This window comes from Crotalus tigris, unplaced genomic scaffold (assembly GCF_016545835.1).
Source record: "Crotalus tigris isolate CLP2741 ecotype Arizona unplaced genomic scaffold, ASM1654583v1 scf7180000019021.11574027:1482141, whole genome shotgun sequence".
Taxonomy (NCBI): domain Eukaryota; kingdom Metazoa; phylum Chordata; class Lepidosauria; order Squamata; family Viperidae; genus Crotalus; species Crotalus tigris.
Window position 1 is genome coordinate 1034685 of NW_024097333.1, and position 18572 is coordinate 1053256.

An 18572-nucleotide genomic window follows, 5' to 3' on the forward strand; every position below is an offset into this window, starting at 1 on the left:
CAGATATGGATATCAAAGGTCCCAAAATGGACATCGATGCACCTGACGTTGAACTTCATGGACCAGAAGGAAAGCTGAAGATGCCAAAATTCAAGATGCCCAAATTTGGCATGCCCAGCTTCAAAGGGGAAGGTCCAGATGTGGATGTAAGCCTCCCCAAAGCAGACCTTGATGTTTCTGTCCCCAAAGTAGACATTGAAGCACCAAGCTTGGACATTGAAGGCCCAGAAGGAAAAGTGAAAGGTCCCAAGTTTAAGATGCCTGAAATGCACTTCAAGACACCCAAGATCTCAATGCCTGATGTTGATCTGAACCTCAAAGGTCCAAAACTGAAGGGAGATATGGATGTTTCTGTCCCAAAATTGGAAGGTGACCTAAAAGGGCCAGATGTGGATATCAAAGGTTGGACATGATGCACCTGACGTTGAACTTCATGGACCAGAAGGAAAGCTGAAGATGCCAAAATTCAAGATGCCCAAATTTGGCATGCCCAGCTTCAAAGGGGAAGGTCCAGATGTGGATGTAAGCCTCCCCAAAGCAGACCTTGATGTTTCTGTCCCCAAAGTAGACATTGAAGCACCAAGCTTGGACATTGAAGGCCCAGAAGGAAAAGTGAAAGGTCCCAAGTTTAAGATGCCTGAAATGCACTTCAAGACACCAAAGATCTCAATGCCTGATGTTGATCTGAACCTCAAAGGTCCAAAACTGAAGGGAGATATGGATGTTTCTGTCCCAAAATTGGAAGGTGACCTAAAAGGGCCAGATGTGGATATCAAAGGTCCCAAAGTGGACATCGATGCACCTGATGTTGAACTTCATGGACCAGAAGGAAACCTGAAGATGCCAAAATTCAAGATGCCCAAATTTGGCATGCCCAGCTTCAAAGGGGAAGGCCCAGATGTGGATGTAAGCCTCCCCAAAGCAGACCTTGATGTTTCTCTTCCCAAAGGAGACATTGATGCACCAAGCTTGGACATTGAAGGCACAGAAGGAAAAGTGAAAGGTCCCAAGTTTAAGATGCCTGAAATGCACTTCAAGACACCAAAGATCTCAATGCCTGATATTGATCTGAACCTCAAAGGTCCAAAACTGAAGGGAGATATGGATGTTTCTGTCCCAAAATTGGAAGGTGACCTAAAAGGGCCAGATGTGGATATCAAAGGTCCCAAACTGGACATTGATGCACCTGACGTTGAACTTCATGGACCAGAAGGAAAGCTGAAGATGCCAAAATTCAAGATGCCCAAATTTGGCATGCCCAGCTTCAAAGGGGAAGGTCCAGATGTGGATGTAAGCCTCCCCAAAGGAGACCTTGATGTTTCTGTCCCAAAAGTAGATATTGAAGCACCAAATCTGGACATTGAAGGCCCAGAAGGAAAAGTGAAAGGTCCCAAGTTTAAGATGCCTGAAATGCACTTCAAGACACCCAAGATCTCAATGCCTGATGTTGATCTGAACCTCAAAGGTCCAAAACTGAAGGGAGATGTGGATGTGTCTGTCCCAAAGCTGGAAGGTCCAGATGTGGATATCAAGGGTCCTTCATTGGATATTGATGCACCTGATGTTGACATTGAAGGTCCTGAAGGAAAGTGGAAAGGTCCGAAATTTAAGATGCCTGAAATGAACATCAAAGCTCCCAAAATCTCCATGCCAGATTTTGACTTTAATTTGAAAAGTCCCAAAGTGAAAGGAGATGTGGATGTCTCAGTACCGAGCTTGGAGGGTGATCTGAAGGCCCCTGACCTTGACATCAAAGGGCCCAAACTAGACGTTGACGTTCCAGATGTTGATCTTGAAGGACCTGAAGGGAAATTGAAAGGGCCCAGATTTAAGATGCCAGAGATGAATGTCAAAGCTCCCAAAATTTCCATGCCAGATTTTGATTTGAATGTGCAAGGTCCCAAAGTGAGAGGAGATGTGGATGTTGCATTGCCAAAGGTTGAAGCTCCTGATGTGGACATTCAAGGCCCCAAAGTGGACATCGACATCCCTGATGTTGACTTGCACGGTCCAGAAGGTAAAATCAAGCTGCCCAAATTTAAAATGCCCAAGTTTGGAATGCCTGGATTTAAAGGAGAAGGTCCTTCGGTGGATGTGACCGTACCCAAGGCAGAAGTGGACATATCTGGTCCCAAACTAGATATTGAAACACCTGATCTGCAAATCGAACACCCAGAAGGAAAATTGAAAGGTCCCAAAGTGAAGATGCCAGAAATGCATTTTAACGTCCCCAAAATTTCAATGCCAGATATTGATTTGAATTTGAAAGGTCCCAAACTTAAAGGAGATGTAGGAGGTGACATTAAAGGACCTGACCTTGCATTGAAAGGACCTGATGTTGACCTGGAGGCACCAAAAGTAGACATGGAAGCCAAACCAAAGAAATCAAGATTTAAACTTCCCAAGTTCAATTTTTCTGGCCCCAAACTTCACACGCCGGAAGTGGACGTGAAGGTTAAGAAACCAGAGGTCGATATCTCAAGACCAAAAGGGGGTGTTCAGAGTCCAGATGTGGATATCCAAGGAAAAGCAAAAGGTGCCAAATTTAAAATGCCGTCGTTGAATATTTCCTCCCCTAAGGTCTCTATGCCTGACGTGGAATTAAATTTGAAAGGACCTAAATTAAAAGGAGACCTGAATGTTCCTGTACCGAGTCTGGAAGGAGATTTGAAAGGCCCCAAGATGGATGTGGGTGCACCAGAGGTTGATCTTCACGGCCCGGAAGGCAAACTCAAAATGCCTAAGTTTAAGATGCCCAAGTTTGGGATATCAGGCATCAAAGCAGAAGCTCCTGAGGTGGATGTAACCCTACCCAGAGCTGATCTTGACTTGTCAGGCCCCAAAGTGGACATTGAAACTCCTGACCTTGAAGGGCCAGAGGGGAACCTAAAAGGTCCCAGGATGAAGATGCCAGAAATGCAAATCAAAACGCCTAACATCTCAACGCCAGACGTAGACCTGAATCTGACAGGCCCCAAACTGAAGGGAGACATCGATGTCTCTGTGCCGAAGTTGGAGGCTGGCTTGAAGGGCCCCGATGTGGACATCAAAAGTCCAAAAGTGGACGTTGATCTTCCAGACGTTGACCTTGACGTCCCTGAAGGAAAACTGAAAGGGCCCAGGTTTAAGATGCCTGACATACATTTTAAAACCCCGAAAATCTCTGTACCAGATTTTGACTTGAATTTGAAAGGCTCTAAAGTCAAAGGAGATATTGATATCAAAGCTCCCACGCTAGAAGGTGACTTGAAGGGTCCAGAAGTAGACCTCAAAGGCCCCAAAGTGGATGTTGATCTCCCAGATGTTGACCTTGAAGGCCCAGAAGGAAAAGTGACGGGGCACAAATTTAAGATGCCTGACATGCACTTTAAAGCTCCCAAAATTTCCATGCCAGATTTTGACTTAAATCTGAAAGGGCACAAATTAAAAGGGGATGCAGATGTGTCCTTACCAACATTGGAAGGTGATCTGAAGGGCCCAGAGGTTGATATCAAAGCACCTAAACTTGATGTAGATGTTCCCAATATTGAACTGGAGGCTCCAGAAGGAAAGTGGAAAGGACCCAAATTTAAGATGCCTGACATGAACATCAAGGCACCTAAAATCTCAATGCCAGATGTGGACTTAAACCTGAAAGGACCTAAACTCAAAGGAGATTTGGATGTCTCAGCCCCAGGATTGCAAGGAGAACTTAGAGGCCCAGAAATTGACATCAAAGGTCCCAAACTAGACGTTGATGCACCTGACATTGAACTTCATGGACCAGAAGGAAAGCTGAAGATGCCAAAATTCAAGATGCCCAAATTTGGCATGCCCAGCTTCAAAGGGGAAGGCCCAGATGTTGACGTAAGCCTCCCCAAAGCAGACCTTGATGTTTCTCTTCCCAAAGGAGACATTGAAGCACCAAGCTTGGACATTGAAGGCCCAGAAGGAAAAGTGAAAGGTCCCAAGTTTAAGATGCCTGAAATGCACATCAAGACACCCAAGATCTCAATGCCTGATGTTGATCTGAACCTCAAAGGTCCAAAACTGAAGGGAGATGTGGATGTGTCTGTCCCAAAGCTGGAAGGGCCAGATGTGGATATCAAGGGTCCTTCATTGGATATTGATGCACCTGATGTTGACATTGAAGGTCCCGAAGGAAAGTGGAAAGGTCCGAAATTTAAGATGCCTGAAATGAACATCAAAGCTCCCAAAATCTCCATGCCAGATTTTGACTTTAATTTGAAAGGTCCCAAAGTGAAAGGAGATGTGGATGTCTCAGTACCGAGCTTGGAGGGTGATCTGAAGGGCCCTGACCTTGACCTCAAAGGGCCCAAACTAGACCTTGACGTTCCAGATGTTGATCTTGAAGGACCTGAAGGGAAGTTGAAAGGGCCCAGATTTAAGATGCCAGAGATGCATTTTAAGACTCCTAAAATCTCAATGCCAGATGTGGACTTAAACCTGAAAACTCCCAAACTGAAAGGCGACCTGAATGTCTCAGTTCCAGAGGGTGATTTGAAAGGCCCAGAAATTGACGTGAAAGGTCCAAAGCTGGATATTGATGCACCTGATGTTGAACTTCATGGACCAGAAGGAAAGCTGAAGATGCCAAAATTCAAGATGCCCAAATTTGGCATGCCCAGCTTCAAAGGGGAAGGTCCAGATGTGAATGTAAGCCTCCCCAAAGCAGACCTTGATGTTTCTGTCCCCAAAGTTGAACTTGAAGCACCATGTATGGAGATTGAAGGCCCAGAAGGAAAAGTGAAAGGTCCCAAGTTTAAGATGCCTGAAATGCACATTAAGACACCCAAGATCTCAATGCCTGATATTGATCTGAACCTCAAAGGTCCAAAACTGAAGGGAGATGTGGATGTTTCTGTCCCACAGCTGGAAGGAGACCTAAAAGGGCCAGATGTAGATCTCAAAGGTCCCAAACTGGACATTGATGCACCTGATGTTGAACTTCATGGACCAGAAGGAAAGCTGAAGATGCCAAAATTCAAGATGCCCAAATTTGGCATGCCCAGCTTCAAAGGGGAAGGTCCAGATGTGGATGTAAGCCTCCCCAAAGCAGACCTTGATGTTTCTGTCCCAAAAGTAGATATTGAAGCACCATGTATGGACATTGAAGGCCCAGAAGGAAAAGTGAAAGGTCCCAAGTTTAAGATGCCTGAAATGCACTTCAAGACACCCAAGATCTCAATGCCTGATGTTGATCTGAACCTCAAAGGTCCAAAACTGAAGGGAGATGTGGATGTGTCTGTCCCAAAGCTGGAAGGAGACCTAAAAGGGCCAGATGTGGATATCAAAGGTCCCAAATTGGATATTGATGCACCTGATGTTGACATTGAAGGTCCTGAAGGAAAGTGGAAAGGTCCGAAATTTAAGATGCCTGAAATGAACATCAAAGCTCCCAAAATCTCCATGCCAGATTTTGACTTTAACCTGAAAGGTCCCAAAGTGAAAGGAGATGTGGATGTCTCAGTACCGAGCTTGGAGGGTGATCTGAAGGCCCCTGACCTTGACCTCAAAGGGCCCAAAGTAGACGTTGATGTTCCAGATGTTGATCTTGAAGGACCTGAAGGGAAGTTGAAAGGGCCCAGATTTAAGATGCCAGAGATGCATTTTAAGGCCCCTAAATTCTCTCTGCCTGATATGAACTTGAAAGGCCCAAAGGTGAAAGGAGATGTGGATATATCTGTGCCAAAGATTGAAGGTGATTTGAAAGGTCCAGAAATAGACGTTAATGTTCCTCAGATACATCCTCCTGACCTTGATATCAAAGGACCCGGAGGCAAAATGAAAGGCCCTAAATTTCAAATGCCTGATTTTAACATCAAGGCCCCCAAAATCACCATGCCAGATGTAGACTTCAACCTCAGAGGCCCTAAGCTGAAAGGAGACGTTGATCTAGACGTATCTGCTCCCAAAGTAGATACTGATTTGAGGGGACCAGATTTTGCTATCAAGGGCCCTAAACTAGACGTCTCGGTGGCTGATGTGGAACTGGAATGTCCTGAGGGACAACTTAAAGGTCCTAAGATCAAGATGCCTGAAATGCATTTTAAAACGCCCCAAATCTCCATGCCAGATTTTGACTTGAACGTGAAAAGTCCCAAAATGAAAGGAGAGGTGGATGTTTCTGGGCCTAAGTTGGAGGCTGACCTGAAGGCTCCCGACGTTGACATCCGAGGTCCCAGACTAGACATCAATGTTGAAGGTCCTGAAGGAAGTTGGAAAGGTCCCAAAATGAAGATGCCTGAAATGCAGATTAAACCCCCCCAAATCTCCATGCCTGATGTGCAGCTCGGTCTGAAAGGTGATGTCTCTGGACCAAAATTTGGAGGAGATTTCAAAGGTCCTGAAATTGACATTGCAGCGCCCACTGTTGATATCCAAGGTCCAGATGGAAAAGTCAAACTACCCAAGATGAAGCTTCCTAAATTTGGTGTCCCTGAATTCACGGGAGAAGGACCTCAGTTGGATGTCAATCTGCCTGAAGGTGCGTTGAAAGTATCCGGGTCTGATGTGAAAATTGAAGCTCCACGTTTGGACCTCAAAGGACCAGAAGGAGAATGGAAGGGCCCTAAAATGCCTGAAATGCATTTCAAAACACCTCAGATCTCCATGCCAGAAATTGATTTAAATCTGAAAGGTCACAAGGTGAAAGGCGATGCAGATCTCTCCATTCCAGGATTTGAAGGACCAGGACTTGAAGTTAAAGGGCCAGAGATTGACTTGGAATGTCCTGATGTGAATATTGAAGGGCCAGAGGGCAACGTTAAGCTCCCCAAGTTTAAGATGCCGAAGTTTGGATTTGGAGCAAAGAGCCCCAAGGCTGATGTGAAATCTCCCACTTTGGACGTGTCTCTTCCGGAAGCCGAGCTGAACGCTGAGTCACCCGACATTGCTCTTTCTGCCAAAGGGAAGAAAAGCAAATTCAAAATGCCCAAAATCCACATGAGCGGACCTAAAGTCAAAGGCAAGAAGGCTGGTTTTGATGTGAGCGGAGAAATGGACGCCAGTGTGAAATCACCAGATTTGGAAGGAAGCCTCACTGTCCCAGAAGCATCCCTGAAAGCAGATGCCAACATCAAATCCCCCAAGGGGAAGAAACCGGTCTTTGGAAAACTCTCATTTCCTGATGTTGAGTTTGATATAAAATCACCCATGTTCAAGGCTGATGCTTCTTTGCCCAAGGCGGAAGCAGAGGTCAAGATGCCAGGACTAGATGTCACTTCACCCAGTCTGAAAACACCAAGTCTGGAAGCTTCCATCCCCAGTGGAAGCACCAGCCTCAACATTGGAGGTCCGGATATTGGCCTTAAGGACCCCGAGTTCAAGCTCTCTGGTCAAAGCATTGGCCTGACTGGTCCCAAATTGGAAGGAGATCTGAGAATCCCCAGCGCCGACGCCAGTCTTGCCATTCCTGACATCAACCTGAAAGGTCCATCAATCAGCTTACCCTCTGTGGATGTTTCTGCACCTTCAATCTCTGCCCCTGGCGTCGATGTTCACTTGAAAGGACCAAAGCTGAAAGGTGATGTTGATCTCCCAAGTGCTGAAGTCCAAGGCTCAGGAGGGAAGTTAAAATTCCCCAAGTTCAGCATGCCCAAATTTGGGAAGCCGGGGGTGAACCTGGAGGGGCCCGATGTAGACATCCAAGGACAGATGCCCTCTGCACACCTGGACGTCTCTTCCCCACGAATTGGAGGGGAGGCAAGCATTCCTGAAATTGACGTGAACCTGAGAGGACCAAAGCTAGGGAAAGACCTGGGTCTTTCTGGTGAGATGAAAGCTCCAAAGATAGACGTCGGCGCGCCAGATGTTGGCGTCAGTGGATTTGAAGGGAGGTTTCAGATGCAAAAGCCTTCGGGTCTAGATGTCAGTGTCACAGCTCCAGAGGTTGACGTGAAGGGGCCGGCAGTTAAGATGACTCCGGAAGGAGGCATTTGTGGACCTGAGGTGGACCTCAATCTGAAAGGACCAAAGACCAAAGATCTTGGCATTTCTGGTAGCGTGACATCCCACAAGGTGGAAGGCTTTGGAGGGGGAGTTAAACTTCCCTGCATGAAACTTCCACAGTTTACCATCGCTGGTGAAGGAGGGAGCATTGCAGGACCACAGATCAAAGGACCTGAAGTTGACTTTGATTTGAACATGAAAGGACCAAGTTTGCAAGGAGATGCCCAGATTGCGACTGACTTGAAAGGTCAACATGTTGGACTGGAAATGCCTGGTACGAAGATCTCTGGCCTGGACCTGGACACTGGGATCCCTGATATCTGTCTGAGAGGACCTTCCTTCAATGTCTCAGGTCCAAAGCTTTCTGGGTCAGACTTTGAGGTCAATCTGAAAGGGCCCAAGGCCAAAACACCAGAGCTACACGCGAGTGCCAAAGGGACAGGGGAACTTCACTTTCCTGGACCAAAGATAGGAGGTGATCTCAGTGGTCCCAAATTAAATATCAAAGGTCCTTCTGTTGGGATGGATGCTCCCCATGCCCATTTAGAAAGCTCAGCTGGGAAGGTGTCCTTCCCTAAAATGAAAATACCCAAATTTGTGGTGGCAGGGCAGGAACCGGTGGGAAGGGAAGTTGGGGTCGACGTTGAGTTTCCCCAACCGCCCCAAGCAAGTCTCCACGTTGAGGCTGGGACGCTGGAACTGGAAGAACCCGAGCTGAAATTGAAAAAATCTAAAATCAAAATGCCCAAGTTTGCGTTCTCCAGACCCAAAGCCAAGGGAAGTGTGGGCTCCCCAGAGGCCTCGGTGTCTGTGGCCGGAGGCGAAGGAGAGCTCAAAGCAAGTTTAGGGTCCTTAGAAGCTGAGGGGGAAGTAGGGGAAGCAGCCAGCTCACCCAAAGGAAAGTTCTCCTTCTTTAAGACCAAAAAATCTCGGCACCGGTCGTCCTCGTTTAGTGACGAGCACTCCTCGCACTCCACCCCGACCGGTACACTGGAGCACGAAGGAGACAAAGGCAAGCATGCCAAGCTCAAATTTGGCACTTTTGGGGGGATAGGGTCAAAAAGCAAAGGGTCTTACGAGGTCACGGGAAGCGACGAAGAGGCAGGGAGAATACAAGGAAGCGGAATACAATCTCGACTCTCCTCATCCTCAAGTAATGAAAGCGGGACGAAAGCGGGCTTCCGAGTGCCAGCAGTTGAGTTGACAGTGGCAAAAAAGAAAGAATAGTTCAGGAAACGGCTCGTGTACATAACGCCCCTGTATATAATGTCCCTCCCGCCCAACTGCCCTCTCCTTCTCCCTCTGTATATTTATATTTTCCCCCGGCTTCAAATATTTTGCAATGAAACAGGTAATCTACAGTGAAATAGTAGGGTTTTCAAGCAAAGTGATTACTGTTTTACTGTGAATAGGGCAGGTTCCACTGAAAGACTGCTATCTTCCAGAGATCTAAACCCACTAAAACTGATACAGCAACGTCTGTGGTCATCTACCCATAGGGCTGATGGCAAGCAGATTATATATCATTGGCACAATTTTCATGGTGAGTTCACGATGGATCCTACTCGAAATTTCCAACCCTTTGCTGGGGTTGTGAAAATCCCCAAATTCTTCCTAAGGTGCACAATGGTGGTCTTGGCTGAATTGCACCAAGAACACGCGTATTTTTTTAAAAAAAAAACTTTAAAAAGCAGCCTTGAAATAAACTGTGGTGGCATCAGTCAGCTGTATCAGTTTGAGTTCAGTCAATATAAAATCCTTCCAGATATACAGATGAGCAACAGGCAATATTTTGCAGACGGAGAAGTGATCCATTTTGAAAAGCCTGAATTATGTGATATTTAAAGCTGTGCCATAAGGAAGATAGATGTACAGTTTTTTGGGAGTATTTTGGATGATTTTATTTTTATGTTCAGGCATAGGATTGTGCTTTGTATGCTATAAGAGCTTTATGTTTACCTAAGCAAGCTTTGATTGAGATATATTATATATATATTTCAATTCACTGAATATCTTCAGTGTTGATCCATGAAAATGTGTTAATTTTAACTATTAGGGGTTTATTTTATTTTTTTGCTTTTACCTGCAGGGGGCTAAAATGTTTTATCATTTAAAATTATGGATATATGAAAAAGAAACACTGCACATATACAGAGGCAAGTGAGATGTGTCACATTTGGGCCTTGGTTGCAACAAAAATGACTTTTTATTTGTTCGATAAAACAACTAAACTGACTCCAATCCACATGTAATTTATTTGTTGTTCAAAAGATGCATTACTGTTGCAAAATAATTCAAGCCACAATCCTTATGACAGCATCTTAGTTGCTTCTGTATATTTCTTATTTTTGTAAAAGAAAGAAGTTTCCTTCTTTGAGGAACATGTATTTTTGTCATTAATTCCTCCCAACAGATACAAATTGTTATCTTTTGTCATTAACTGTACCTTGATTATAAAACCAAACAATACAAAGAAAACTATTTTTCAGCACTTTAATGGCAAATTAATTGAGAATGTATGGAAACTGATCTTGTAAAATGCAAATAAACTGTTTATTAACCTTTTAATTAACCACTGTGCTCTTTTGGGGTTGTTTTGTTGTTCACTTGCAACTATTATTTCCCTTGAGGTGTCCATATTTTCAAGCAATGCAGAGCAGACAAATCTGCAAAAGCAAGAATAGATCTTCCAGGCCGTGACCAACATTGTCCTAATCAGCTGGAAAATCAGTTTGATACATGGAATTAAGGGAACCACCATTTTTGGCCTGTAAAAGCAAAAACATACGCATGGACATAAATACAATATACAGGTAATCCTTGACTGAACAACAGTTTGTTTAGTAACCGTTCGAAGTTACAACCGCACTGAAAAAAGTGACTTATGACTATTCAAAATTCAGACAGTTGGCAACTGGCTCATATTTATGACCGTTGCAGTGTCCCGGGGTCACGTGATCCCCTTTTGCGACCTTACAAAGTCAACGGGGAAGAAAGATTCATTTCACAACAGTGTTACTAACTTAAGAACTGCAGCGATTCATTTAACTGTGGCAAGAAAATGGGCAAAACTCACTTAAATGCCTCACTTAGCAACAGAAATTGATTGTAAGTCAAGGACTACCTTATTAGGAAGTTTTCTCTGCCATTCAAACGTTGGAGCAGATCCTTGGCATGTTGCTGGGGGGCGGAAGTTGAGAATAGAATAGAATAGAATAGAATAGAATAGAATAGAATAGAATAGAATAGAATAGAATAGAATAGAATGCAGAATAGAATAGAAACAGACTGCAGAATGCAGAATTGAATGGAATGTAGAATAGAATAGAATAGAATAGAATAATGGAATGAAGAATAGAATAATAGAATAGAATAGAATAGGAATATTGAATGGAATAGAATAGAATACGGAATGGAATAGAATAGAAGAGAAGAGAATAGAATAGAATAGAAACAGACTGCGGAATGGAATGGAATGTAGAATAGAATAGAATAGAATAGAATAATGGAATGAAGAATAGAATAATAGAATAGAATAGAATAGGAATATGGAATGGAATAGAATAGAATAGAATGCAGAATAGAATGGAATGAAGAATAGAATAATAGAATAGAATAGGAATATGGAATGGAACAGAATAGAATATGGAATGGAATAGAATAGAATAGAATGCAGAATAGAATAGAAACAATGCAGAATGGAATGGAATGTAGAATAGAATAGAATAGAATAGAATAATGGAATGAAGAATAGAATAATAGAATAGGAATATGGAATGGAACAGAATAGAATATGGAATGGAATAGAATAGAATGCAGAATAGAATAGAATAGGAAATATAGAAAAGAAAATACAGACTAGGAGAGGAGGGAAGGGACCTCGGAGGTCTTCTAGTCCAACCCCCTGCTCAGGCAGGAAACCCTATACCATTTCAGACAAACGGTACAGTTTTGCTCTGCTCCCAGGTCTACTCAGAAAAAAAAAAAAACCTTGCGTGTTATGAAGACGAGTCCCTTGTAAACTCGACTCGAGCACTGCTAAAATTAAGGCGAGGCTTCCAAGCAAGGTTTAAATAAGTCCAAATCTTCGTGCTCAAATAAACCCAGATTCTATGAAACAAACCTCAGATAACAAAAGGTTCAATAAACCAGGTTTAAAGTAAAATGGTTTTTATTTAATTACATACCACGTAACGCATAAAAAAATTATTTTAAAATAAACCTCCGAAAGATCTAAAACAACCGATCTGAATTTTAAAACCCAGCAGGCAGAAGTCCGAAAAGAATCCGAAGTCGGGATTGAGCACAAATCGGACCACGCCCCTGGAATCCTTCGCTACCAAGGCCCGCCCCTTTCTGGGAAGAGCAGAGGATTGGCCAAGCCGGGGGGGGGGGAGGCACATAGATCTATAATCCGTTAGCGAGACACGCAAAGCACGACACCCGCTTCGAAGATCGCGTTTGCATTTTTTTTTCCCCTCCCGCTTTGGGGGGGGGCAACTAAGAATTCTTAGCTTTTTTTCAGCTTTTGCTACACGCGAAATACGACTAAGGGGATTGGTGCAATGCATTTAGGGCAGTGTTTCTTCCACCTTGACCATTTTAAGGCGCGTGGACTTCAACTCCCAGAATTCCACAGCCAGCATTTGCCTTCCGCCACTACAAACGCCATCATCCCCGGGGAGCAGCTGCTGCTGCTAATGCTGCTCCTCCTCCTTTGTCTCCCATGCCGCAATCCGCAAACCCTTTCCAGGAACCAGGGGGAGAAAAATAAATAATTAAAAAAAAATTGGCCGAAGCGCGCGATCCTACAGTCTTAGGATTCCCCGAACGGGCTCGCGCAGCGAGGCCCGTTGCCTCCACGTGCTGCGCGGAAGAGGGCGGGGATCGGTCCCCCGCAGGCACTTCCCTGCAAGCGGGCGCCGAGCAGCGGCCTCCGGGAGGGCGCGTAACGAGCGGCCGGAGCAACCTCCGCCCGGGTCGGCTCTGCCTACCAGCCTGCGCGCCTCCCGGGGCGGCATGAGCGAGGCGGAGGATCCCCCGCGGCCGGCCCTCTGCCCGGCCATGTGCCCGGCGGCGGAGTTCGCGCGGCGGCGGCGCCAGGGGCGGCTGCACCGGCTGGAGCTGGGCGCGGATGGCCAGCCGGACTCTCGGCGGGCAGTGACGGAGGTCTCCCGCCCGGCGGCCGGCCGGGCTCCGCCGCCGCCCGGCGACCTGCGCCCGCCGGCGGTGCTGCTGGCCACGGTGCGGCACCTGCTGGGCCCGGCGGGGGCCGAGGCGAGCGGGGCGTCGCCGGCCGAGCGCTGCGCCTTCGTGGCCGACCGCCTGCGCGCCGTCCGGCTGGATCTGGCGCTGCAGCGGCCGCCCGCCGCGCCCTGCGCCGCCCTGCTGGAGCGCGCCCTGGTTTACCTGCTCCACGCCGGCGCCCGGCTGGGCCACGAGGCGCCCGCCCGCTTCGACGCCCACTTGCACGACGGGCAGCTGCGCGAGACCTTCGCCGCCCTGCGCCGCGCTTACCGCCGCCCCGACGCGCATCCTGCCCAGCCGCGCTTCCAGGCGCTTTTCCTGCTCTACCACCTGGGTGAGCCCCGGGGAGGGGGGGTCTCGCCTTGGAATGGGGAGGGGAGGGTAGGCAACCCCCGGGGGTGGGATTCGGTGGGGAGGGGGAGAAAGGATGCCAGGGGAGGGGAAAAAAAAAAAAAAGGTTGCCCGTAGGCTTGCAGGGGTTCTCAACCTTGGCCACTTGAAGACTTGTGGACTTTGTGAGAAGTAAAGTCTTCATCCTGGTTTCATCCAAGCCGGGAATAAATAGGCAACGTGGCAACTGCTTTGGGAAGAAGTTGCAGTTTATTGAAGAAGCAGAAAGATGGTCCTTGCAAGGAGCAGAGAGGAAAAAGAGAGAGCACATGGGCAGTAGGTTTTTTTATACCCCCTCTAGCCTTGTTTGGAATAGTTTCCTGTGGCATGAACCTTGAGGCTGTTTCTGAGTGTTTGTCTAGCCCAGTTGTTCTCAACCTTTTTAATGCCACGACCCCAACCGGTCGTAAGTCGAGGACTGCTCAACCGGTCGTAAGTTGAGGACTACTCAACTGGTGCAGCACCGTTTGCAGAATGGGACTTTTGGCGGGCTCAGCAGGGCAGAGACAGCCTGGACAATTCCTATCGGCTTTTGAAAGCCAATAGAATTAGACTCTATTCAAGAGAGTCTATTCTACTGGCTTTCAAAAGCCAATAGAATAAAAGGGAGGAGCACAGCTAAGGAAAAGGGGGGGGAAAATGGCGGACTGCATTGTTTGGCGACCCCCGTGAAATGGTCGTTCGACCCCAAATGGGGTCGCAACCCACAGGTTGAGAACCACTGTTCTAGGCCTTGATTGTTGTTGTTAATTGCGAAGTCGTGTCCGACCCATTACGACCCCATGGACAACTTTCCTCCAGGACTTCCTGTCCTCTACCATCTTCTGGAGTCCATTTAAGTTCACACCTCCTGCTTCAGGGACTCCATCCAGCCACCTCCTTCTCTGTTGTCCCCTTCTTCTCTTGCCCTCCATCTTTCCCAGCATTAGGCCCTTCTCCAGGGAGTCCTTCCTTCTCATTAGGTGGCCAAAGTATTTGAGTTTCAACTTCAGGATGTGGCCTTCTAAAGAGCAGTCGGGGTTGATCTCCTCTAGGACTGACCGGTTACAAACAACGATGGGGACTGGCAAATTCATTGCTAAGCGATGCGGTTATTCCGTGAGATGTCACATGACCATGATTTGGTGTCAGGCTTGCCCCAGCTAGGTCCCCAGGAAAAGAAGGCCCTGGACTCCCTTTGATTGAAGTGACAGGTTCTTTTACTAAGGATTACTAGTTGCAGACAAAGCAAGGCTAGATCTATGGTTTTCTGCACAAAGACTATGAAGTTTTCTCCTTTTCGTGGCGCTCCCCCCTTCACCAGATCCAAGGGATTCGCAGGAGTCTTCTCCAGCACCAGAGTTCAAAGGCCTCCATTCTTTGGCCTTGATATCTGTGGTTTAATCCTATTATCATATCCTGCTTCCCAGGTGATGGGACTGATAACTCCTAGAGCAATGTTTCTCAACCTTGACAATTTTAAGGCATGTGGACTTCAACTCCCAGAATTCCACAGCCAGCATTGCTGGCTGTGGAATTCTGGGAGTTGAAGTCCACATGCCTTAAAATTGTCAAGGTTGAGAAACACTGGCCTAGAGTTTGGGTGGGGCATGCAGAATTTCTCTTTGTCTTTTTGATTGCTCTGGCTCCAACTTTCTGGTGGTTTTATATCTGCATTTGTATGGGGCTAAAGTCTTGCTTGGGGCAGAGAGATAGATTTGGGGCCAGGTTTGGTTTTAAAAAGTCCTTTTGAGGAAAAATATATTTTTCTGCCCTTTTTAATATTTCTTTCTCTGGGTTAACTTCCCTCAACTTCGACTCCCATCCCAAAATTCTGGGAATTGAAGTCCACAAGTCTTAAAGTGGCCAAAGTTGAGAACCTCTGCAGAGGGAGGGAGCTGAGAAGGACATCCCTGTACCTGCAGTGGGGCCCAACATTTCCGTTGCTAAGTGAGACGGTTCAGTGAATTTTGCCTCATTTGGTGACCTTTCCTGCCACCCTTGTGAAGTGAATCACTGCAGTTGTTCACTTAGTGACGCGGTGGTTAAGTGAATCCGGCTTCCCCATTGACTTTGCTGGTCAGAAGGTCACAAAAGAGGATCACGTGACCCCGGGACACAACGACCGTCGTAAATATGTGTCAGTTGCCAAGCGTCTGAGTTTTGGTCACGTGACCACAGGAACGCTGCAAGGGTCGTAAGTGTGAAAAAGTCACAAGTCACTTTTTCAATGCCGTGGTAACTTTGAATGGTTGCTAAAGCAAATGTAAATGTAAAGCGTGAATAAAGCGTGCTGGCTGGGGGATTCTGGGAGTAGAAGTCCAAGCAAATTCTCAAAGTTGGAACCTCTGCTCTAGATCCATTATGCTCCTTCGTTGGTCCTCTTACTGCAGCGGTTCTCAACCTATGGGTCGCGACCCCATTTGGGGGCGCCGCCGCGCATGCGCGCTGCGTGTGGGGGTGGGGCTGCGCATGTGCGCTGCGTGTGGGGGTGGGGTGCGCACGGGGCCGCGCATGGGGGCGGTGTTGCGCATGGGTGCGCACGGGATGGTGCCGCGCATGCATGGTGCGAATGTGGGTGGTGCCGCGCATGCGTGCCGCGCATGGGGGCACCCCCACGTGTGTGCGCCGCACATGGGGACGCCACCGCGCATGTGCACCGTGCGTGGGGCGCTGTCGCGCATGTGCGCCGTGCGTGGGGGCGCCGCCGCGCATGGGGGTGGCGCCGCGCATGCGCGGCGCATCCATGTGACGGGTCGCCGTCACACGAAGATTGAAAACCGCTGGGTCCTCCCCCTTTGTTTTAATGTTGCCTGATCTCTGTTCCTCCCCTTCCCCCCCCCCCAGGCTCCCCAGATGCCCTCTGGCAGATCCTCCAGCTGACTGACAATATCCGGGCATCTCCAGACCTCAAGGCTGCGCTTGCCATCCACTGGGCTTTCTTGGAAAGAAATTTTGCCCGTTTCTTCCGCCTGGCCCGCGAGCTCCCTTACCTTCCCAGCTGCGCCCTCTATCCCCACCTGGCCAAGACGCGGCGCCTAGCGTTGCTCACTTTCAGCCACGGCTTCAATGCAAAGAATTGCCGGTACCCCCTGGCTCGGCTGACCCACCTCCTGGCCATCGACAGCCCAGAAGAGGCCACTGACTTATGCCGGGCGCACGGCTTGGCCGTGATCGACGAGAGCATCGTCTTCCAGAAGGGCTCCTTCAGGGATTCAGCTCCATTGGAGAACCGGACTTCCTATCTCCTTGTGAACAGCAAAGGGGAGGAGACGCTGTTAGATCTCTCAGAGCGGGTCTGCAGCTGAGGTGGCATGCGGGTTTCAAAAGAATGATCTGCCTTGAAATGCTGGCTGAAGGTATGCAGATCTCTCCCCGTATGTAGAAAGCCAGTTCCTCAGGGATGGTGTTTGCGGCAAATGTGATGGTGGCTTACAGCCTCTCTATTCTGCCTCCTTGTTCTGCTCTATGGGTAACCAGCATTTGCTGCTTGTAGTAGAGCAGTGTTTTTCAACCTCTGCAAGTTTAAGATGGGTGGACTTCAATGCCCAGAATTCCCCAGCCAGCACGATTTAAGCATAGCTATTTGGGGAATTGTTAAGTCCACACATCTTAAATTTGCAGAGGTTGAAAAACATTGTATTACAGATGCATATCACTGCTTTGTTGTGTTATGAGTGCTATTTATCGCACTGGAATAGTTGTGCAAAAAACAATGATTGGTCTGCTCTCTGCACATGGTTTGCGGTTAAGGATGTTCTTTTCTCAGCCACAGAGTGTGCACTAACTCTAAGCATGGCCTTTTGGGGCTACAATGCCCTGTTTTGTTCACGAGAAAAGCCAGCGCTAAATTCCCACTAAAACCTATTTTATTCTTTTGGGGTTGAAATTGGTCAGGTTTTCCAGATGTGGCTGCCTTGCCCAGCAGTTTAGTGGTGAGGAACATGGGAAGATGTACTTCATCAATCTCTGCATGACTGCACTCAACACTGGTGTTGATGAACTACAACTCCCAGCATCCTTCGCTGACCTGCTGTAGTAAGCCACATCTGGAAAAGTGTTTCTTAATTCTGAAAGAAGAGAACGGGCAGCGGTATATTCTCTTGGTTTCAAAACTTTTTGGGCAGCCATTTGTCTAACATGGTTGAGGGTCTCCTGCTTGAACGGGGTTGGACTAGATGACCTCCAAGGTCCATTCCAATTCTAGTTATTCAAACCTTTGATGCTATTCAACACTTCACACAAGTGGCGTTTGAGGAGTCTGTGTTGTGATTTTTTTACTAGCCACTGGAACACTCTGCCTCAGTTTTTTTTTTATGGAACAAAACCACCTTTGAGAGAGACAGCTTCAGTATTCAGAGTCTCCTTTCTCTGGAATATTTATTTTTTCCCTAAAGGAAGAAGATGAGTGTTTTAAAATGTGATAAATTAAATAAATACCCTATTTACGTCTGGTTTCTTGCATTCATCAAAAGGGGAACAATTGGCTCTGTATGGTGCAGGCATCCTCTGTTGACACACTCCACAGGTGGGCTCCTGCAGTTGCCAGCATTTCCAACAAGCACATCCGAAAGGCAACAAAAGACCAGGATAGCCGAGAGACTCAATTTAGGGCAATGACTCCGTTGAGCATCTCACATTCAAATTATTAGTGGCTGCTGTATCAATCAATCTGTCCTTGAGAATGGGAGGCAATAGGCAGGGCCCAGATTGGCAGAGAGAACAGACTGTAGACAAGCTAAGACCCCATCAATCAAATGTGATAAAATCCAAAATAATGCTGAGAAATATACCCTTGAAAGTAAGGGGATGCATCTGAATACAGCAGTGTTTCTCAACCTTGACAATTTTAAGGCATGTGGACTTCAACTCCCAGGATTCCACAGCCAGCAATGCAACCCAAAACCCACTTATGCATCGTTGAGTGCTGGGTGGGTGTGGCCCACTGGGTGGGTGTGGCCAGTGGGGTAGGCGTGGCTGTGGTAACGGCACACAGACTAAAAAGT

At 47.2% G+C, this 18572-nt stretch overlaps 2 protein-coding genes across 2 annotated transcripts in view; both read left to right on the plus strand.

The window, feature by feature from the left end:
• AHNAK (AHNAK nucleoprotein) overlaps positions 1–10522 on the plus strand; it is a 77756-nt gene extending 67234 nt beyond the window's left edge. The window contains 2 exon segments of the mRNA XM_039358537.1: positions 19–403; positions 405–10522. Of these exon segments, the coding sequence (XP_039214471.1) occupies positions 19–403; positions 405–9177 (9158 nt within the window). The 3' untranslated portion in view covers positions 9178–10522.
• Positions 10523–11790: 1268 nt separating this feature from the next.
• Positions 11791–18012, plus strand: SAC3D1 (SAC3 domain containing 1). Its single transcript, XM_039358536.1, has 2 exons — positions 11791–13531; positions 16414–18012. The coding sequence occupies exons 1-2, from the start codon at positions 12970–12972 to the stop codon at positions 16872–16874; spliced, it is 1023 nt and encodes a 340-aa protein (XP_039214470.1). The 5' UTR covers positions 11791–12969; the 3' UTR covers positions 16875–18012.
• The last annotated feature ends 560 nt before the right edge of the window (positions 18013–18572 follow it).

Bases quoted from the DNA above. Each gene is read 5' to 3' on its own strand.
- SAC3D1 (XM_039358536.1), top strand. From the start codon at position 12,970: ATGAGCGAGGCGGAGGATCCCCCGCGGCCGGCCCTCTGCCCGGCCATG. The intron at 13,532-16,413 runs GTGAGCCCCGGG...CCCCCCCCCCAG, and splicing joins TTTCCTGCTCTACCACCTGG to GCTCCCCAGATGCCCTCTGG.